A 22502-nucleotide genomic window follows, 5' to 3' on the forward strand; every position below is an offset into this window, starting at 1 on the left:
GAGTTGACGCTGGTCAAGTTGTTTTTAAAAATAGCTCGGTAATAATATCTTTTCCGGTATTAATTGCACATTTCTGTCATGATGCACTTTAGAATAATTTAGTCTTAAAACCTAAAGATCTGCAGAAATAACTACATAAGCTTTTATACCTGCTTTTTTGTTTTGGATTTGTGAAACATCACCATCACCTTTTCTCTGTCTTCCCAATTTTCTTCTTAAATATATAACATCATGGTTAGAATGGCATTTTAATTTTGTCTCTGTAAGAATACTGCTTAGTGTAAAACTGTAGAGAACATTTGTTATTTTGTAAATCTTATATAACCGAAAGCTGATCCCAGTTATCTGCACCAAATAGACAATACTCATAATTACATTTTGTATCTTGTTTGGGAAATGTTTATTAGAAAACAATGTTGTTTGATGGCCCTTTATGAACAATGGTTTCTAGTGATCTTCTGCATGACATTATATATTCTAGAAGTCCTATTTTGAATGTCTTTTAAAATTTATGGGTGGGAGAAAAATTTATTTATGGCCAGTTTCATTGTCGGTGTTGGTGCGCTTGACAATGTCATTGTGCAGCAAGAAAACAATTAACTGATGTCAGACTAATCATCCAGTCAAAGCAAGTCAAACCTGAGGATAGACACAGCATGTGTCTGAAATTTTTCAGTTATATGCTATGTATAACATTATTTACATGATGTCTGATGATTTAGCACAGTACAGAGATCATAAGCAGCAACATTCTTTCTTTGCCTGTGCAGAATGTGGTGACACACACCCGTGATTAGCTGGATCTTGAGCACCCCTATAAACACGTGTATATTTTTCTTGACAAACCATATTAATGCTACCTTTTACCCTGTGCTTCATCCAGGAAAAAATGTGTGTGCATTTTACAGGGATGTCCTACATAGCAGCAGTGCTGCTGATGGAGTTGGGGGAGGAGGAGGCCTTTTGGGCTCTGGTGGCTTTGTTGGATAAACCCAAATATCTGGGTGAAATGTTTGACCTTAGTCTCACCAAGTAAGAAAACTTCAGTTCTTATTGTTGGCCTTTATACAAATACAAAGAAAATACAACCAGAGGGTGGTTTATGTGTAGATATAACTGATGTAAATTAAGGATAAGAAAAGAAAAATTCAGTTTTATCTGATAGTTGGGTTATCATGAAACGATCATTACAAACCTTTTGTTGTTGGGGTTTGTTTTTTTTGGTGCCCCTGTGTGTCCCTGTGTGTCTCTGTGTCTGTGATCTGCTAAACTGTCTGGCTTTTTCTCTTCTTGTTGATTAGGGTGCAGCACCAGGTAAAGGTGTTTGACCAGTTCTTAAAACACAGGAAGCCTGAGCTCTCCAAGCACATGGTGAGTCGTTTTACTTTCCGCGTTTCACTATTTGGGTTTCTGCAAACAATGAAAGTTGGATGATAAACTTTAATTTTTGTTAAATTGCTATCTGAGTTACAAAAATCCTGGAAGTAATTTGTTTCAGTTTAGGGATGCCCAAAAGTCACATTATTTTAAAGGGGGGGACAATTTAGTGTCCTGTTGTGCCCACAAGAGGGCACACCAATACAAAGAGACATGCAACTGTTATATAGGTAGATTTGTCTCTGCATGAACATCCTTACACATCTCAAGGTAAAGAAACAACATGAATAAAATTACAGAATGTAACATGAAACATTAAACACCCTGCTTAGAGCAGAGTTTTGTTGTGAACTTTTTGCTAACATTACTACAGGATTGTTTATGAATTATTCGAGCCCTAAATTGGCCCCATGCTGTGCCTGAAAATTAGAGAATTTTGTATTTTTAAAATGTGTATTAGACACAAGCTTTAACTGTCTGTATACAGTTATTGTTAATGGGTTTTTACACATGCAAAAACATGCTGAAAGAGTTGTTAGAACCAAATTCGGATTTTTACAAACAAAGCAGAACTAGTAAAATGTTAGAAGTCAGGACATTTGAATTTAGTTGCCCATGTAATGTCCATTCAATTATGCTCCCTAATTACAGTGGACCAAAACATTGTCATCTATAAGAATCAGGAAGAGATACACAGCTGTTCTGACTTTGTCACTAAGTAGAGTGATCATGTAAGTGAATTATATTAATGCAACACTTTGTATTCTGTGCAGCAGACACATGGTGCTTTTTGCCATCAGATGAATATTCCATTTCACAGTAAAATGTTTGTTTTTACAACTAGCAGCTAGAGTTGAGAATATAACAGGGTGCTTGAAATCCTTGAAAATGCTTAAATTTTAATATTGTCTTTTCAAGGTTTGAAAAGTGCTTGAATTTCAGATGTGGTGCTTAAACGTGCTTGAAACCGTATTTCATTCACCACAAATAACTATCTGACCAAGCAGTTTTCTTATCAGATAGAGAAATTAAATGAGTCGCAAAGTGTAAAGCAAAATTCCTCCGCCTGGGCCGCCTTGCACCTCTGCATCGTCAGTCTGTTTCAATGCGCCACCTGGCCCCTCCCCCCGGACAGTCTGGGATGAGTGCACAAACTTGACGTTGCTGTTTTAATGAGCGTTTGATAGAAAACGACACTGGTGGAATTTGTACTCTTGAGTCACATGACAGATGAGATGATTTTCAAGTATACATACATAACACATGCTAATTTTTAAAACTATTATTATTATTATTTTGCTAGCTATCAAACTTGCTGGAGAAATGATTGAAATGCACTGAGTGTGATGCAGTATGGCAGCGCTATTATAGTAGTTAAGGCATGGTGATATATGGAATATGCTGTAAGCTAACATTACTTAGCAGTAGCAGTAATGTGAGCTACTTCACTCAAGTGAAAGCTTTAAACGTTAGTCCGATATTTAACTAGCCAACTTATGGCATAAGCAAATAATGGTAATAAGAGGGACTGATCAATATGGGCAATGGGAATAGCCACTTTTCTTTGCTATTGAAGTTCCCTGGCTTTCACTCAAAATCTGTTTATTGTGAGCACCTACACATTAAACAACTTAAAAATTATAAATGGCTTCTAGTTCACATTGAGGCCTGTGGGGCACTATCAGCCACTGAGACAACAGACAAATTTAAGTGTTTGCATAACAGGACCTGACAGGAAAAATGCGTATGAACCCTGATATAAGCAAACACTGAAAACTTGGTGCTTATTTGGGTGCCTTTGTTTCTGCTGGCATTATTTGGGGAATCTAAATGGCATTGCTAAAACCACAATAACCGAAAGATTTTAATGTGTGTATGTGTATATACACACATTTGTGTTTGAGACCAGATACAGCTATGTGATGAATGATTCATCTGCAAGCTGAGGCCCTGTAATGTCTCCATCATCAGTTGGGCCTCCTTTCCCATTCAGTCTGTTGGTTCGTTGCTTGTCAAAGTTGTAAAATGAGTGACTTTAGGCGGGGCAAAGACCTACAGCTGTGCAGATTTCTGCCACCAAGCCTACTGTTACTGAACAAGTAACACTTGTTTCATTTAGTGAACCACAGATTGTACTTTTTTTTTTTTTTTCATTTGAGCTTTTCTTTACAGATGTCAGTTTATTCTGTGTACCACATACTACACTAGACATTTTTAAAATGTCTGTATCTAGGCTCAGATTTGCAATAATGATATTCATGAGAATATAGCAAACCAACTACAGAATACTGCTTTATCTGTGATTGCAGCTTGAAGGCAGCAGCATTTTTATTAGTGCAAACAAAGTGAAGGGTGTTTTAGATCTTTCTTTTCCAACCATATAAACTCTGTATGTGCAAGTCAAATGTAAGCGCAAAAGTAGTAGCGCTTACCCCAGAAATGTTAAGTAAAAGTATATCACAACTGTTTAATACTTTATTCATTGTTAAATTAAAGTCACTTAACCTCATAAGTCTTCAGTAGCCTGCACTCAATTGTCTTGTATAATAAACCTTACAGATATTGCCTGCCAAGGATGCTTTATCTTAGGTTGTGCTTGTTAACTAGTTGCTTAATGCTCTGCTTTTCTACCGTGTAGCTGCGTCAATTTCCGTTCGTCACTTGCTCTTTCTGTGCAGCATGCCTTCGTGGCCTGGTTGTATTTTGCAGACTGCAGTGCTTTGTTGGAGGTTGTTGAAGTAGCTCGGGTTTTAAGTCGTCATCTGAGGCTTATGCACAGCTCTTGTTCTCTTGTTGTTGCTGTAAACCATGGCCTATGCCGGCCGCTGTGGGCTTTGGGGGGGCTTTTTTGTCTTTTTTTTTTTTTTTTTTTTTTTTTTTAAATCAATATACATGAGTTTACCAATTTAAAAAAAAAAAAAAAAAAAAAGAATTCATTATTTAGATGACTAATGAACAACAAATAACATCAACAAGGTCTTGTTTTCCCTACAAAAGTATACTTATTCAAATTAGTCTCGCTCTGTATTTTCCTGTGTCATCCACACTCCACCTGCAGTGACTCTGTTCCATTAGTGTGGCCAGCCTCAGTTTGAGAACCACCATAAATTTATTCACTGATACCATTTGTGCTGATTAATTGTCTCTGAAGGCAAAACACACACACACACCAGGGGTTTATTGTAGGCAGTTTTTTCCTCTCCAAACAGAAGAAGCCTATTAGAGATCAGGGGTCAGCATTTCCTTTGTAGTAGAGCTGTTCATCAGAGTCGAGGCAAACCAGCTGTAAACAGATTTTTGTACTTGTGCTGCACACACCAGACCTGAGCACACACAGCCAGGAGGCATCTTGAATGCCACACTGTCATAAAATAACCAGAGTGTGTGTTCTTTCTTAAAGTATATGGTTACAGGAAAACACCAAAAAAGCCTTTGCAAGGTTGCGTAGTTTGATTTGATATACCTTTATTAGTCCCACAAGGGGAAATTTCCTTGTATGACTGTTATCATTTTATGTAGTGGAAGGATTTTTCAGTAAGGAAATTGGCAATCAGTACTAAAGGGTCATGCCAAATCAGTCCTTCCTGATTTTTTTTTTTTTTTTCCATCCTCCCTTCAGGAGTCAGTGGGAATCTTGTCAGTCCACTTTGTGATGCCGTGGTTCCTGACCCTTTTCACTTCCCTGCCCTGCTGGGACTCTGTTCTGGCTGTCTGGGATCTCATCATTCTACACGGTGGGTGCACAGTCACAGAACTTCACTTGGGTAACTGGCTGCTGGCCTGCAGATTTCAGTAAAGATGACAGTAAAAGTGATCTTCTAATCTAATTCTGGGCACAAAAGCAAAAACTGCTAAAATGTTAAACTACTGCTCTAACTTCTTCCCACAGGCTTGTCAGCTGTCTTCCGTACCGCTCTGACCATTGTTGAGCTCTTGGAGCCCCGACTAATGGACCTGAAGGATGAAGGAGCAATATTACCCCTGCTGTTAAGAGTACCTGTTGATGTGTAAGTAAAATGAGACTTGAGCTTGAGCTTTCTGAATGCTCTGCTGTTGTAGCATTAGTGCACAGTTATCCTTCTATTTCTGACATCTATCATTGTCACATGTCTTTAACTTTCATGCATTAATATTTTCCCAGACCACCCTCATGCTTGAGCTGCATGGGTACAATGTGCTGCACATTTCTCAGAGCCAAGGGCTCAGTTTTTAGGCACTAAATAAAACTCCAGGCAGCTCATGAATATCAATCAGCTCATCAGACTGGACATGTTTGACATCAAGCATTCCAGGAAAAATAGAGTGTTAGTGTTTTGGCGAGGTTGTTTTCGTCCATGTCTGGATTAAACATCCTTTCTGCTAAATTAGTTTCTTCAATGGCAGCCCATGGTGCTTTTGGTTGAAGCCCTCTGTCTCTCTCTCACTATGCTGAATATAAACGTCACATGCCGACGGACATGTTTTGTTGACATGGAGCTGTAGTTATGGAAACTCAGCAGGGTCACTGGGTTTGTGTATACAGTCTGTCTGTGAGAGACGTGCAGCTGCACAGTGAATATTAAAATTCAGTTTATCATATTTGTTTTAATAGATAAGCTCCCTTCAGCTACTTGAATTCTACCCTCCTGTGTGCTTCTCATTGTAGACAGGTGACACTGTGTGGACCCAAGGTTGTTTACCTTGGACAAAGATCTGTAAAGTAGACCCTGGACAAATGGAGGCAACGCAGCCAAGTAGTTTCTATAAGTGTAACTGTGTCACAGGTAGTGATAAAGCACTTTATCATGAGCCAGAGATGGAGCATATGTACTAGATACGCACGAGTGACTTGCAAAGTAGATTAGAAAGGACCAAATATGCAGGACTATTGAGTGTAACAGCTTAATAACTGTTTAATCATGCTGTACTTGTAACATTTATAGCTAACTTACATTCCGCTTAAAAAAGCAATCAGTTGTGTTTTCTTTTATGTTACAAGGAAAGAAACAGAACATTTCGATCCATCTGTGAACCTCTTCTGCAGTTTGTAAAAGCATGCATCAAGGGCAGCACTGACAGGCCCGTTTTGTTCTAGCCCTGGCGTTCAGTGGGCAGCCTGCCATCACGTCACATTGAGAAGTCCTTGTTGCCTGCTTGGCATCATTGCAGAAGCTTGGTCAGAAGTCAACACTAAGTGGTCCGGCTGTCTCCCAGGGCAGGATCTCCTTACAGTGGGAAGATACTGCTGAAGAAAGAGTGAAAGGGGGCAAGTGGGGAAAGGAAAAGGGATGAATGGGGGGGTCAGAGAGGGAAATGGCTTGGGAGAGATGGTACAATTTTTTAATTTTTTCTATTTATTTATTAATTTTTTTTGGGGGGGGGGGGGGGGGAGAGGGACAAAAATGAAGGAGGAGAGGGGCTGAGACCTTCAACCTCTCCTTAATTTTCTTTAAGCTTCTCAGCTCTTCTGCTCTGTGAATGGTATAAATGGGTGTTGTCATGCAGCCACATAGGCCATTCTGATTAATGAGTGGTTGAGAGGCTCATCCATCTCATGTGACTGTCTGTCTACACTTGGCTGTCAGTCAGCTGTCATCTCAGACATAGGCTATAATAATGACTCCAAACACAGCCTATATCACCAGTCAAGGAGCAGCTTCTGTATTTCATACCAGTACATTATTTTTCTTTCTTTCATTTAAACTTTTGCTATTTGTTTTTCAAGGGACTCTTAGAACCACTTCTCATTATTCTTTCTTTTCATTCACATTTTTAAAAATCTCAGGTGATTACAGATTAAAATGAGATATCACATTCTTATGCATCAATATGTATAAGCTGTTAAAACTCTTGAATTACTCACAGCTGTTCTGCATGTACAGGGAGTGCAGAATTATTAGGCAAATGAGTATTTTGTCCTCATCATCCTCTTCATGCATGTTGTCTTACTCCAAGCTGTATAGGCTCGAAAGCCTACTACCAATTAAGCATATTAGGTGATGTGCATCGCTGTAATGAGAAGGGGTGTGGTCTAATGACATCTACACCCTATATCAAGTGTGCATAATTATTAGGCAACTTCCTTTCCTTTGGCAAAATGGGTAAAAAGAAGGACTTGACAGGCTCAGAAAAGTCAAAAATAGTGAGATATCTTGCAGAGGGATGCAGCAGTCTCAAAATTGCAAAACTTCTGAAGCGTGATCATCGAACAATCAAGCGTTTCATTCAAAATAGTCAACAGGGTCGCAAGAAGCGTGTGGAAAAACCAAGGCGCAAAATAACTGCCCATGAACTGAGAAAAGTCAAGCGTGCAGCTGCCAACATGCCACTTGCCACCAGTTTGGCCATATTTCAGAGCTGCAACATCACTGGAGTGCCCAAAAGCACAAGGTGTGCAATACTCAGAGACATGGCCAAGGTAAGAAAGGCTGAAAGACGACCACCACTGAACAAGACACACAAGCTGAAACGTCAAGACTGGGCCAAGAAATATCTCAAGACTGGTTTTTCTAAGGTTTTATGGACTGATGAAATGAGAGTGAGTCTTGATGGGCCAGATGGATGGGCCCGTGGCTGGATTGGTAAAGGGCAGAGAGCTCCAGTCCGACTCAGACGCCAGCAAGGTGGAGGTGGAGTACTGGTTTGGGCTGGTATCATCAAAGATGAGCTTGTGGGGCCTTTTTGGGTTGAGGATGGAGTCAAGCTCAACTCCCAGTCCTACTGCCAGTTTCTGGAAGACACCTTCTTCAAGCAGTGGTACAGGAAGAAGTCTGCATCCCTCAAGAAAAACATGATTTTCATGCAGGACAATGCTCCATCACACGCGTCCAAGTACTCTACAGCGTGGCTGGCAAGAAAGGGTATAAAAGAAGAAAAACTAATGACATGGCCACCTTGTTCACCTGATCTGAACCCCATTGAGAACCTGTGGTCCATCATCAAATGTGAGATTTACAAGGAGGGAAAACAGTACACCTCTCTGAACAGTGTCTGGGAGGCTGTGGTTGCTGCTGCACGCAATGTTGATGGTGAACAGATCAAAACACTGACAGAATCCATGGATGGCAGGCTTTTGAGTGTCCTTGCAAAGAAAGGTGGCTATATTGGTCGCTGATTTGTTTTTGTTTTGTTTTTGAATGTCAGAAACGTATATTTGTGAATGTGGAGATGTTATATTGGTTTCACTGGTAAAAATAAATAATTGAAATGGGTATATATTTGTTTTTTGTTAAGTTGCCTAATAATTATGCACAGTAATAGTCACCTGCACACACAGATATCCCCCTAAAATAGCTAAAACTAAAAACTACTTCCAAAAACATTCAGCTTTGATATTAATGAGTTTTTTGGGTTCATTGAGAACATGGTTGTTGTTCAATAATAAAACTATTCCTCAAAAATACAACTTGCCTAATAATTCTGCACTCCCTATAAGTCCTAATTTAGCTCTTAACTCTTTAATTTGATTTGCATCTGTGATCCAGGTATGTGAGTTTAATAGATGTTTTTCTCACTTTTCTTAATTTTTCTGTTCTTTAAAAAGATTTGCATAGTAAGTTAGTCAGCAGCTTATGGAAAATTGTTTTTCAATTATCTACCCTAAAATTGTATTACTGAGCTCCAGTTGAATTCATTAGCGTACTTTTTCTTTGATATTATAAAAATCTATTTTCTTTATCAACCTAAAATGGATTAGAATTTTTTTTTAAACTCTAGTATGTACTTTTGGCTGCCCCTTTAGTTCCAATTGGTTGGCACAGCAGCTGGATACACATGTTTTGATTTGGCACAGATTTTCCACCAGATGCTTTTCCTGACACAACCCTCCCTATTTTTAGGCTTGCGACCAGCACTAGGAATACATTAGCTTGTGACCCCCTGAGGCTGGGTTTAATGACATTCTCCCTTATTGTTAGCTGTTAGCTGCCACGTGTCTTGAACACAGTATTTGTTATGATTATGCTCATCGCTAGGATTTTATCGATAATGATCAATATTCTCATTAATATTGTTGGTATAAACAAAACAACATAATGGTGATGATGGCTCTTTAAAAAAAAAAAAAGATATATGTACCTTTTGTTTACAAGACCTGTTAAATGTATACAGGCTATAGCAGTCTGTCAGCATAAAGCTGGCACCTTAAAAACAGCATAAAGAACTTGCAGATTGGCAACTTCAGCAAATAAATTAAAAAAGCAATAACTAGATTTTAAGCTAAGTGAAATTGGTCAGAATGCACTACACCAAAAACCTCCTTTTGATTGGTCACCTTTGTTTGCCTGGAAGACGCTAACTTGTTTGCAAACACTCACCACCTACTCGTTTTAAGTTTCACTGCTGCTTAAAGTACAACCCAAACTGGAAATGAAGAATGTTCACCTTCAAGTTAAAAGCTGTGCGGACTTATTTCAACGGCCGGTTTTCGATTTGCATTTGCTTTTGTTTTGCTTTTTTTTTCTCAGTTTCAGTACTACTTGGTAAGACGTTTGCAAGTGTTTGCAAACAAGTAATCCTCCATGTGAACTATTTGCAGTACTAAAATGAGCTCCATTGCGCTTCATGTCATGAAAACTCTGGAATCGTGTCCTGTAGCGTTCAAGTTTGTGCAACCCCCACACACCCAGCTCACGCAATTCCTACCGCTTGGAGTCACTGCCACCCTCTACTGCACAGAACACCAAGGCAGATTGCACAGAGACTTCCTTGTGTGGTGTAATATGTGTTGATGAGGGGAAATAAAATAGTGCTGCCTAAAATTCACACTTTTCCATCTGAGTTGTAAAAGGCCTGCATGACACACAAATTCACATATTAGTTTTTCAAACGCGCGTTTCAAAAAAACGTTTTGCATGAATTTAGAAAAAAAAATAGCCAGGAGGTTGCTGTTTAACTACCTGCTGTGGCTGAGTAAAACACGTGTTCTGGGTGGAGCAACTGAAAAGATTCTTTGTCTACTTGTGTGTGTTTGATAAACATTTCAGGCTTTTTAACCTCAAAGGTTTTAATTGAACTTTCAAAACAAGAGTTCTTATCTTTAAAAAGACATTATCTGTCACTCCACCTTGGTTGTTTCCATTATGTCATTTCTTTGTTGTGTGGGTGTGTGTCAGCCAGAGAGAAGCCTGCTGTGCACTGTCCAGCTCTGAAATGTTTTCACTCTAATCTTTTTTTTTTTTTGGTTTGTTTTTTTCTTTATTTTGCGGGGCGGGGATTGATTTTTATGTCTGCCCACTAACAAGCTGTTACCTAAGCTGTTACTGCCACAAACTACAGACATATTTTGTTAATTATTTTTATGAGTGTTGTTATCTTGACTTGAGGTCGAGTCAGCCTCATATTTAGCTGGAGTCAGGAGGCTGCACTATAGAACCTCTGATAAAGCAGCCAGATGCACTGCATTGCTTTTAAATAGTTTTTTCCAGAGGCTGCTGGCAAACCTATTCAGTGCTTATTCAGTATGTTGCTTTTAGGTGCATTTGGAGAGCACAGCATGTAGAGACACAGTAAAACATATAAAACTCTTCAAGTTAAAAGTTACTTATTTGTAGGTTTATAGTCTTCATTTTCAAATAAAATTGGCTTGAATTTACTTTGTTTTTGTTTTAAATTTTGTTTCAAATCACCTTGAAACTTTCACTACCCCTCCGACTCATTTACCGCTTTCTTTCAGTAGCTACTTTTCATTGTGCCGTCTTCAATATCTCCTGTGCAGAGTCCTGTCTCTGTGCTTCCCCCTCTGCACCCCCTCCCACTCACTTCCCATACACAGCATTCTTAGCCACCAGTACGATCTCTTTCTTTTTTGTTTACCCCCTCCTTCGTCAATTCCCATAAAACAGTGTGGGTTATCCCTCCTCCCCTGTGTTCTCATTTTCTTTTCTGCAACCCCCTTTCCTCTCCTATGCGTTCTTTCATTCATTCATTTATCCACACTGCCACTCTAGTTCAGCTGGAGGGGTTGACACATCATTTGTTTATTTCACAGTGACAAGGGTGGCTTACAAAAAAGTCTCTGCTGCATTCACACTGAGGGTTGCTCAGTTGCTCTTAGTGAATCAAACTTTTTAAAATACTTTCTTAGAAACCTGATACAAAAAATGTCTGGGATTGATCAGCCTTGTGCTGTGTCGTATCGAGCATGTTTGCTCTTTGAGAAATTCAGTCTATGAGAGAAAGTTGACAGAAACGTCTCGGTGGTTTCTTTAAAAGATCTAACACCATCTGGTATATACTTTGAACTACTTTAAAAGTACGTTAATTCCTTTTTTTTTAAAAACAACAAAAAAACAACCTTATTGTATATTTCTACCATATTGATAATGCGTTGCGATGCGTTGTATTGTAAAGAGTTATTAGGTACTGTAATGAATTTTCTTTCCTTTCCCGAATCTCTCCCTGTGGTAATAGAGCTGAAAACGTCTGTTGGTGAAAGTGCTCTGGTCAGTGACCTCCTCTTAACCACACCTTCACAATAGACCATTGAAGTTAGTTTGATGTAGATCACATGTTATTTCCAAAGCCATGTCTTATGTCTTTCACTTTCACTGTGTTCCTCTTAAACACTGAAGTTCAGCGATGATCTTTAGCTTTGAGAGTTTGTAAGTAAAGTGGATGTGGATACAACTTCAGATCATTTCAAATTATACCACTATAGTAATTCTTTGTCCAACTAAAGAACTCTTATCTAACTTACGAACTTGAGCGGGCAAAGTTTCAGTAAAAGCAATACTGGTCTGCTCTGTTTGTTTCTTTAGTGGTGCAAGCTTCCGGAGGATTATGGTTTATTTAGTTTTGTAAGTAAAGTTTTGTGACAATTGAAAGAACCGTTCTGCATCTCTTGCCTGGTCTTCATAAACTGGAACGTTTTTGTGTGCCGTGTATGTTTATGGCATCAGTTTGGTTTGGTGAGGAAGGATTTCTGCTCATCATACATCAGCAGCACATCACCGGCTCTGAAACGTTTGCTTGATCTTTTAATGAGCTGACAAAAACCCAGATCCATCAGAATTCTGCCTCATTCATCTATCTTCTTCCCACTCATTTCACTCAATTTTCATTTTCCGGAAAGTGCTCTGGCTGTTATGTGCAGCCATCTGTCATTCTATGCTGGGACATGGCTGAACCTTGTGATCTATCCCAATTCCAGTTAAAAATGGTTTTTAACTAAAATTTCTCGTCTGCTTTTAGAGTGAACTGAAGATCAATATGTGTATTAGGACTCTGTGTTAAGTACATATTGAAGTCGGGTTTATTTATGCTAGATGTTCTTAAAGCTGATTCCCCGAAGCATAAATCATTCATACAGATAAGTTATTCTTTATCCAAGATCCAGTTTTTACTTTACAAATCTGTATGTTACAGATGATCTGCCTCTAACACAGATGCCATTTGCAGTGAACTCTGGGGCTAGCCTGACACTTTCTTTCTCACCTATCAATCATCTTCTCAGTTACTGTTAATTTCAGTTTTTTTTTTAAAAGCTGGAAGCAATAAACCCAAATTAAATTATAGAAACCATACCATATCGAATCCATTTGAATAACTTTGGATGCAATTGTAAGCAGATTGAATACTACATCAGAAGTTGCATTATCATATGTCCACTTTATTTTCATAGTAATGTGTCCTGTACTGTCTCTTAATCAAAGGGCCCAGTATACTGTGTTGGTTCCTGCCCTGTGGAATACAGAGGTCCAAGACTGGGAGCTTAAATGCATGAACAGCCTGGAGCTGGATGAAAGCCACAATGAACCAAAAGCAGGTACTCATGCACTCACAACCAGAACATGTTTTGTTAGGCAGAAACTTACAAAGCAGAGGGACACTTTGGGGCACTCCGCAAATAGCCTTTCAAATTCTTGTAACTCATTCATCACTTAACCTTTAGTGGCACACATGCTGATCCTGTTACTTACACACACACACACACGCACACACACACTTTATTCACAAACCTGTTTGTGAGAACTCTGCTACAACAGGGTGAAAACAGTTGCCCCTTGTTCACCTCAGTCCCTTTTTTCCTACAGTTTACCGCTTTATAAATGTTAAACTGCTTGTTAGGTTTTTGTCTCCTACTGAAGGGCTTTTGAATGTCTGTTGTTTTGCTGCTTGCCACAAACAAATCAAAATATTTAGCTTTTATGGAAATGTTCAAATTAAAGTAAATATATATGCTGGTAAGGCACACTCTGACTCTGGGTGTCAGTTGACATCTTATAGAAACTGATTTAAAAAAAAAAAAAAAGGCTTCTCATGTGTGCATGCGTGTGTCAGTTCAGCTGTCCCTGGTATAACTGAACATAACAAAGGAGCTTATCTCTTTTGAAGGTTGTTCAGGTATCACCTCCACAAGACATGGAAACCCCTCACCACTGGAGTCTCATCTTCGCAAAAGACTGTTAAGAGTGTGTGTGTGTGTATTTGGGGTGCATCCTGACAGACTCAGAAAGGCTAAGAGATGAGTCACATGTTGGTGGCTGCAGGGCTGTTTGTCAGTGTAGTGGGGAAAGCAGAAAGAAGGGCGGGCGCGTGCGTGCGTGCGTGCGTGCGTGCGTGCGTGCGTGCGTGCGTGCGTGCGTGCGTGCGTGCGTGCGTGCGTGCGTGCGTGCGTGCGTGCGTGCGTGCGTGTGTGAGAGAGAGTCAGGATGAGTCATCCTTATTTGCCAGCCTGTCTGACTGTCTAGCCCTGAAGACAACAGGGGGGGGGGGAAATGAGCTGATTCATTTACTGCCTCTGACAGAATCCAACAGTCTGTTTCTTTTACATTTTCACTCACTCTGTCTGCCAGTGACGCTTAAGAATAATCAGAATGTCATTACACATTTCTTGATGTGTGGTCCACACTCTCATTAGCATTTCAGCCTCTTGAATCTTGAAACAAAGTGCCTCAGCTTTAGAACATTATTCATTTTGGAAAATAGATCTGTTCATGAAGCAAGACTTAGACATAACTTACAGTCAACCTGAACTTCCCATAACAGTCTGCCACAGTCACAAAAAACGTTCTTCGGCCCAAGAAGATCAAATTATCCTCCATCAACAAGTACATCCCCACAGAGCACTAATCGCAGCATCAAGAAGTCATACTGGTATTACATGAAAAAGCCAAAGACAATAAGACATATTAAACCCACAAAAGAATTGTGGCAAGTTTTCCATAATCTGCCTGCCACATACCCGAAACTATGCTCGGAGAACATTGATTAAAAAAATTGAAAATGAACTTTGGCTAAAATGGAGAAGTTACAAAATACTAAATTAGAAAGATTTAGCAAGTAACTGTCTGATTTTAAAACTTTGCAGCTGGCTACAACAAAAGATAAAACACTTTTTAATAAATTATTATAAAAAGAAAATTGAAAGTGTCTATTGAGTAAATGTCAAATTTTTAATGGCTAATGTTAACATGTGTACCAGATAAGTTAACATTTGTTCAGTGGTGGGTTTAAAAAATCAGTTTCTCAATTCAAATGGACTTTAATCCAATATCCATTCAATAAATCCTGAAAACATTTTTTTAATATAAATGCATTTTGCAAGAAACGTCCCGATCTCAGCTAAAACCTCACAAGACCATTTCAACAACCTAAACAGATAAAACACCAAATGATTAAAGCACAGGTAAGCACATACACGGACACGCCATCTGGTGCTGAAAGCCGACATCTCGCAGAATCTGAAACTGTAGGTTTCATCTCTCTTCGATCAAAGTTCGCTGAACCAGCAACAAAAGACCAAAACTATGCTTCACCTTTGGAAAACATTGGTGTGAATTCTGTCCTGCTACCACCACGATAAAATCTTCCTTCATGCTCTCTCTCAGTGTACGTCAAGGCCAAAATCCACATGTTGTGGTTGATTCGTGGTTTTCTTCATTTTTTGATCTACTGCAGCATATTTTCAGTGGGGTTATATGCCATAAAAGACCAGGCCAGGAAAATCTCCTAAATATTTTTCTGTGTTTTATCCTGAGTTACATTGACACAATGGCATCTGCTGTTATGCTCTGAAGTGTCAGCTTTATTTTTATACCAAGATGGTTTACACAGTAATTGTAATTTTTGTAAAATAATTTGTCAGTTTCCACATGAAATTGTCCTTTTGTATGTGCATGCGTGTGCATGCGTGTGTCGTACCATGAATTAGGACTGGGCGATATATCGAGTTTTTAAATATATCGATATATTTTCATACGAGATAAGAGATGTGACAATATCGTTTATATCGATATGTTACATTATAATTATACTTGTGGGACCGCAAGTTTGCCTTTCTTTCATCCACTTTTGTCTCTACGCTGCGTTACTCTGCCTCGCCTCTCTCGTTCACTGAACACAACTCTCCCTCCTGCATCGCTTCACCTGCAGGTAACGACAAGATGGACCCGGCAGTTATCAAAGAGGAGCTGGTCGGTAAAAAGAAAACATTTGGAGATTACTATTTTAGTGCTGCAGCGTTACTCTCGTATTGTGGAAATGACAGTCTTCACTAGTGTGGATAGTTACAAAGCTTTCTTCGTTATGAATGAGCATACATGTTTTTATTGAATATTTGAAGAACCAGCAAAAAAACCAAACTCTTGTAGAGGACATAAAGTCAGAGATAGAAACGACAAGGACCAGGTGCATCTAGTACAGGTAGAGCTGCTGCAAAAGCATTAGCAGCACGTGCTGCCTCCGATCTGAAAGGACCTTTATGCTGCGCACTGTGACTCACAGCCATGGTCCCAGGTCAGCCCTGACTTTGTGTTAAACTAATCCTAAAGTAATAATGGTATTTCTAACCACTGATATACCACAACTTTATCCTTTCAACAGCTGCTGAAAGTTAGGGCACCTAGCTTCTATCGGATGTTACATAGAGATCCTCCAGCTTCAAACTGTATTACCCTTCAAGGACCTGCAGTCAAAAAAGCGCCCCTCCAACAGCCAAACCCATCTGTTCTCTGATTGAATAGTTAAATTTGACCAATGTCATGTCAATCACAATCAGATGAAAGGAAGAAAAACAGGGTCAAAATTCGTACTTGTAACTTGAAACTTGAGTGCAGAGTTTCACACGTATTTTTTGGCTAAGTCCACACACAAATTCTTTTTACACACACAAATTCTTTTTACACACACAAATTCTTTTTACACACACAAATTCTTTTTACACATGCAAATCCTGATTTACAAGTACAAAATATTTATGACCACAATTTTATGGCGTTATTTTTGTGCCACTATTCTGAGCGCACGTAAAAAAAATTGCAAGTGTTGCATTTTGAGGAGAAATTTATTTTGAGCGAAGAAAAGCTAAATTTTAGTGAACAAAATTCATTGCTGCCTGCAAATTTCAGTGTTTGCTCGCAATGTGTTGCTCGCGCTCTCAACATTTCTGCCCATGCGCGCTCAACTCTTTCTCTATTTGTGAACAGGCATCTCCGAAAACGTTAGAGCACTTATGCAAATATGTGATGTCTTGATGAATCGAGCAGATATTAGAAGTTTACACAGCACCATTCTCGCATGAAAATATCTTAAAAGTTTATTTTGTGACCCAGAAAGAGTAATATTTCAAACTCCGCCACTCTGCGTTCCTCCGCCACTGCGTCATTTGAGTTTGAGACGAAATGCATTCTTGAATGTTGCATTTCGTCATTGAAATAAATTTTTTGCACGCAGCAATGACTTTTGTTCACTCAAATTCAGCTTTTCTTCGCTCAAAATAAATTTATCCTCAAAATGCAACACTTGCACCTGCAAATTTTTTCGATCGGGTTTCCGGTATGGATCGGGTAGCGACAAGGACCACAAATGGCACCTGTAAGAGACGTGGTTACAAAGAGGATGTCAAATTCCAGGCTGTCAGTCACGCAGTAGAACTTGGGAACAGAGCAGCTGTGAAATCTGTCTGTCTTTGTTATTATGCTCGGCGTCTTTTAATTTACATTTTGACTGCGCAATTGTGAGCGTTTTGTTATGCACAAAAACAACATTGTTTTAATTTATTTATCCAGAATTATTATTATTTATTAAATGCTCATAATTTATTTCTGAGTAATTTTTTCATGTACATTTGCGCTGTATGTTAATAAAAGTGCCTATGTGAGATCTGGGGCGACCGTGGCTCAGGGGGTTGGAAAGCATATCTGTAACCGGAAGGTCGCCGGTTTCGATCCCCAGGCTCTCTGTCCTGGTCGTTGTCTCCTTGGGCAAGACACTTTACCCTACCGCCTACTGGTGTTGGCCAGAGGGGCCGATGGCGCGATATGGCAGCCTCGCTTCTGTCAGTCTGCCCCAGGGCAGCTGTAGCTGCCTCCACCAGTATGTGAATGTGAGAGTGAATGAATAATGTCATTGTAAAGCGCTTTGGGTGCCTTGAAAAGCGCTATATAAATCCAATCTATTATTATTATTATTATTATTATTATTATTATTATTATCTGGGACACAGCTTTGACTAAGAACTCTCTTTTTGTTCTTACTTTATGGCTTTAAAAAAATATCGAGATATATATCGGATATCGCCATCCAGCTAAAGAATATCGGGATATGAATTTTAGGCCATATCGCCCAGCCCTACCATGAATATCCAGATTGGTTCAAGAAGGAATTTCTTTTCTTAGTGTTTTTTTGTTTTGTTTTTTAATAAAGGTAGGTTTTACTGTAATCAAAGCCCCAAATGCTGATGCTCAAGATTCTTGACTAGCAAAATACTGTGGCATTAGAGCGCAGGATTGACAGAGAGATGGACCTTTGTACAGCTTTTTTGACATTTCATTAAAAACCATGTGATTCATGATTAACAAAAATAATTCCATTAATCATCAACTATGATCTGTGCCATTTCTCACCAAGTTCATGTCATATTGGAAATGCAGTTTTCTTTGAAGCCACTTCAAGCTCATTGTTTTTAAAAGTGGTAATGTATATATAAAATCTTTAATTACAACCTCTGTTATTTACAATTATAACTGCATAGCATATTAATGAGCATTTTTCATGGGAAAAAATGTATATCCTGTGACCATAGGGGCCTTGGGGTCACGTCCAAAAGCAGGCTGAGTCAGCATAATCTGAAGTCACTCAATTCTCCCTTTATTGCTGAGTCAAGCTGAGAAGCACTGAGAACGCATAGATGTTGTTCTGTCCCTATCCTGGCCCCTCTTAGACCTTTCTGCTTTCTGTCCTCTTCCTGTCCTTCTCTGCTCTTCTATTATTCTCCTTTTTTATTAGGTTCTCTGTTGCCCTCTTTTCACCCTTCAGTCCTCTGCTGCACTTCATCATTTCTCCTTTCCTCTTTGTGCTGTACTTCCATTTCCTCTCTTGCCCTCATATGTCTCTTTCCTTTTTCTTTTCTTTTTTTTCTTTTTCCCACACCTCCCCTGGTGTAGTAGCAGATGCCAGTGTCCTGTTCTCCTCAGCAGGCTCCCATGATACCTACGCTGTTTTCTTCCTGTCCGCCTGCTTCTTGAGCCTCAGTGCAGTGACTCAGCATTCATTTTATTCAGTTCCCCCAAACTGTTTCCTCCAACCAGTGCTGTGTATCCTGCATACATTTGAATTTAAATACTGTCATATAATGTAATACCCATTTTGGAACGCTGAATGATTCAGTTATTAACTACCATTAAAATTACCACATCAATGACTAGGAGAGGGTAAGGAATGTTATTAGTTGAGAATAGCAGAGGTTTGCTGCAAACCTGTATAACATAACATAGTCTACTGGCTCATCCAGCAGTGTCTAGGAAAGTTTTGTTAATATCAAACCTTCGAGTTCAAATTCTATAATTGCACTAATTTTACCTTTTTCTTTTTCTTTTTCTTTTTTTTTTCTTAATGTCAAAGGTGTATTAGCCACTGTTTTATAGATCTCTTTGGTATTAGTTAATTTCTTTTCTATTCATATTAATCATTTATAACATCCAGCACTACAAACAGTTTTACATTTTTGACCCAGATGAAAGTGGGGTTTTGGGGGGTTATTTTTAAGGCAATCATACTGTTATCATTTTATTTGGTGAATTTTGTGTCCATCTGTTCTCTAAATCTGTTTTATCCCCTTTTCACACCATTTTTGACCTTGACTCTTTGTCCATCTGTTATTTGGCTCCTGCGGACACACTGCAGTAGTTTATGTATATTAGCGTGTGTGGGGGGGGGGGTGTTTGTGTGTGTATGTGTGGCTAGACTGCGTCAGAATCTATTCAGGATCATTTAGTGAAAACTGTAACGGCACCATTTCCTCCCTCTCTGTGCTTCCTTGGTTTATGATAAATGATTCAGGCACACAATACTACCTTTGCAACTTGGTGTATTACATTTTTTATGCTTTTGCTGTCATTTCTGCTAAAGAGAGCGTAACAAGGGAGTAAGACAATATAAAACAAGTATGATTCTTTCACAGCTCATAGACCTTAACAGAACATTCTCTTAGGGTAGAGGGGTTTAAAATTAGTCTGTTTAAATAGTTGAAAATAGTCTGTGTTGGAACAAGCTAGCAAAAAATAAATGGCCTCAGAACTGGAATGACCACACACAAACAATGACAAGAGAGGTGCTTTTTTTTTTTTTTGTTTGTTTGTTTGTTTTTTTGTGTCAGAGTCCAAAGTTTGTGACCTATTTATATATATTAAAAAAAAGAAAAATTAGTCTTGCACAACTACTGCAAGTGTCCAGATGAGAAGCTGTTTGAAAAGTTGCTTTGTGTTGTGCATTATGAATGATGTACATTGTTCTACAGTTCGTGACAACCACTTGAAAAATAGTTAAGGATCAGCCAGTAGCTATAATCTCTCCACTGTATCCTGGGTCTAGTACGGTGCGTCCACTTGGCAGGACACGCTCAGCCAGAGTTTCAAAACATGTTTTCCGGTGTTTGTGTGTTTGCCTATATTGGTAAATAGTCTAAAGTCAACAGGATTTCCAAAGGGATTATACGTAAAAGTAAAGAAATGACCTGTTTTGCAGATGTCTTTATGACTCTGCATTATTGTACATACTGTTTTCCACATCATTATCAACTTATTTTACACTGGTTGCAATTTCTTCTACTCTCTTGGCTTGATCTCTCTTGTAAAACACATTTTTAATGTCAGAATTCTACTTTTGTAATTAAAGAATATATATAGTCTTGTTGTCAACAACTGATTGCAGCTTCTGCCTCATGACAGAAATGTTCTTTCTGGCTTAAAATGGCTAGATAGCATTCACAAGAGATATGTGTGACAAATATTTCATAGATTTTAGGCCAACAAGACATTCACTTTTTGCTCAGTGATCACTTTTTGGCACACCGGAACATGAACCCAGGAGGTGACCACCTCAACAGGCTCCTTTCAATGTGGAGGAGTAGCAGCTATACTCTGAACCCCTCCTGAATGACTGAACTCCTCACTCTGCTGCAAAGGGAATAGCCCATCCGTCCTTTGGAGAAAGTTAATTTCCACCGCTTGTGTCTGTGATCTCATTCTTTCACCTTTGTTATTTATTTATTTATTTATTTTCAATTTTTCTTTTTAAATCTTGCTAGCAAAAAGGTCAGGCTGAGATTAATATATTTATTGCCTTTCTCAACAGCAATCGGAGTTGCTAAAGTAAAATATTGTATAGAGATGTTTGAAGCCCTGTGATAGACTGACGACCTGTTCTGAGAGCACCCCGCCTCACCCTGTGATAGTTGGGATAGGCTCCAGTCCTCCCTCGAAACTGATAAGTAGAAGCGGAAGAGGATGTCACCTTTCTAACCTCCATTATCCCACCTACGACCTTTCAGTTGAGAATGCTTTCTAGTAAGCTTTTCTCCTAAGGCTTTGTTGTAATTGTCCTTCATCTTAATTTGTCTTTGGTAGTTCACTTGGAATGACACCTACTCAATCAGTCCATGATGTAATTCTCTATTAGCTGAATTTGTGTTGTAAGGCAGAAGAAGTTGGTCAGGGTAGTTGTTTTGGGTAGTCCTTTCAAAGTACACCTGTCTTTACCAGGAAATCTTTATTTCACTTAGTCTACTTACATTCCTCTCCTCTTCCTTTGCTTGATTGTCATTGGCATCATTGGAATTCCCTACCCAACAGCGAATCTCACCCAGTATTCTTTGCTAATTTTAAAAATGTTTTGAATTCATATAAATTCTTTTGCCTCCATTTTCACCACCACTTGTCTTTACATAGGGAAAAAAACACACCTCAAGAAAGCAGTGTAGCATTTGCAGTTTAACATAGTGCTCAAAACTAACACAATAAAATACAAAGTCACACAATAGCGCAAATTAACCAATCAAGGAAGTAGTAGCTTCCATATTTTCTAAGGTACAAAATGGTTTATGTCACTGGAGTGGTCTACAGTTCCTTGGCCTCTCTGATGTCTTGCACTACAACATCTTTACTATTACATATGACCTCATTTATAATGGGGGCTATGTACTGTTATTTCAGTGTGCTCTGTCCCAAAAAAACCCCTTGAAGAATCATTTAATTCTACCAATGGTATATGACATGAGACTGAAATTAAAAGCACAGCAAATCAACATATGACAGAATTAAAGAAATGGAAAATGTCATTTCTGTTCAAAATATCACTGACATAGTTGTTGGATTACTGATCTGTTCTGTTAATCAGTTTATAGGCTATCCAACTAATCTGTTTTATCATGTGCATAGTTTGTTTTAAGTTAAAGAATAGTTATATTGATATTGCATCTAAATATGTTTTCATAAGTTAGGAGTTGTCACAGAAAAAACACAAAGCAAGAGACTTTAACACAGCTTCCGTGTCCTCGTGTCTCCTCATTAAATGAGACGCAGGCAGCTGGTTTGAAATTCTGCGCTTGTTTGCACACGGTCCTTAATTAGATGAAATTATGAGCCTTATTAATTATTTGTGATTTGTGTATAAATGTGTTGGATAATGGGATTAGAGGCTGCAGGTGGGAGAGGAGATAAGACTGTGCGAAGACAAAAGCTTATCTTTTTATAGGAAAGAAAGGAAAGCACTGCTGGCTCAGATCATACTGAGCCCCGGATACTTTCCTCCAGGGTTAGACCCTGAAGGTTTTCCTGCCTGGTTGCTTTCCTTTTCTCGAAGTATGTGTGTGTGTTCACATACTCCAACACAACATTGACCTATTCTGCTGTTACACCCTGTGGAGTCCC

General features: G+C 38.9%; 1 protein-coding gene across 1 annotated transcript in view; it reads left to right on the plus strand.

The window, feature by feature from the left end:
- Positions 1-22502, plus strand: part of si:ch211-266k8.4 (uncharacterized) — a 62703-nt gene that overhangs the window by 5796 nt on the left and 34405 nt on the right. Inside the window, exons 6-10 of the mRNA XM_004569417.5 lie at positions 909-1032; positions 1302-1371; positions 4997-5111; positions 5267-5384; positions 13008-13120. Coding sequence (XP_004569474.3) covers positions 909-1032; positions 1302-1371; positions 4997-5111; positions 5267-5384; positions 13008-13120 — 540 coding nt within the window. The remainder of the gene's footprint in view (positions 1-908; positions 1033-1301; positions 1372-4996; positions 5112-5266; positions 5385-13007; positions 13121-22502) is intronic.

This window comes from Maylandia zebra, linkage group LG7 (genome assembly GCF_041146795.1).
Source record: "Maylandia zebra isolate NMK-2024a linkage group LG7, Mzebra_GT3a, whole genome shotgun sequence".
Classification (NCBI taxonomy): Eukaryota; Metazoa; Chordata; class Actinopteri; order Cichliformes; family Cichlidae; genus Maylandia; species Maylandia zebra.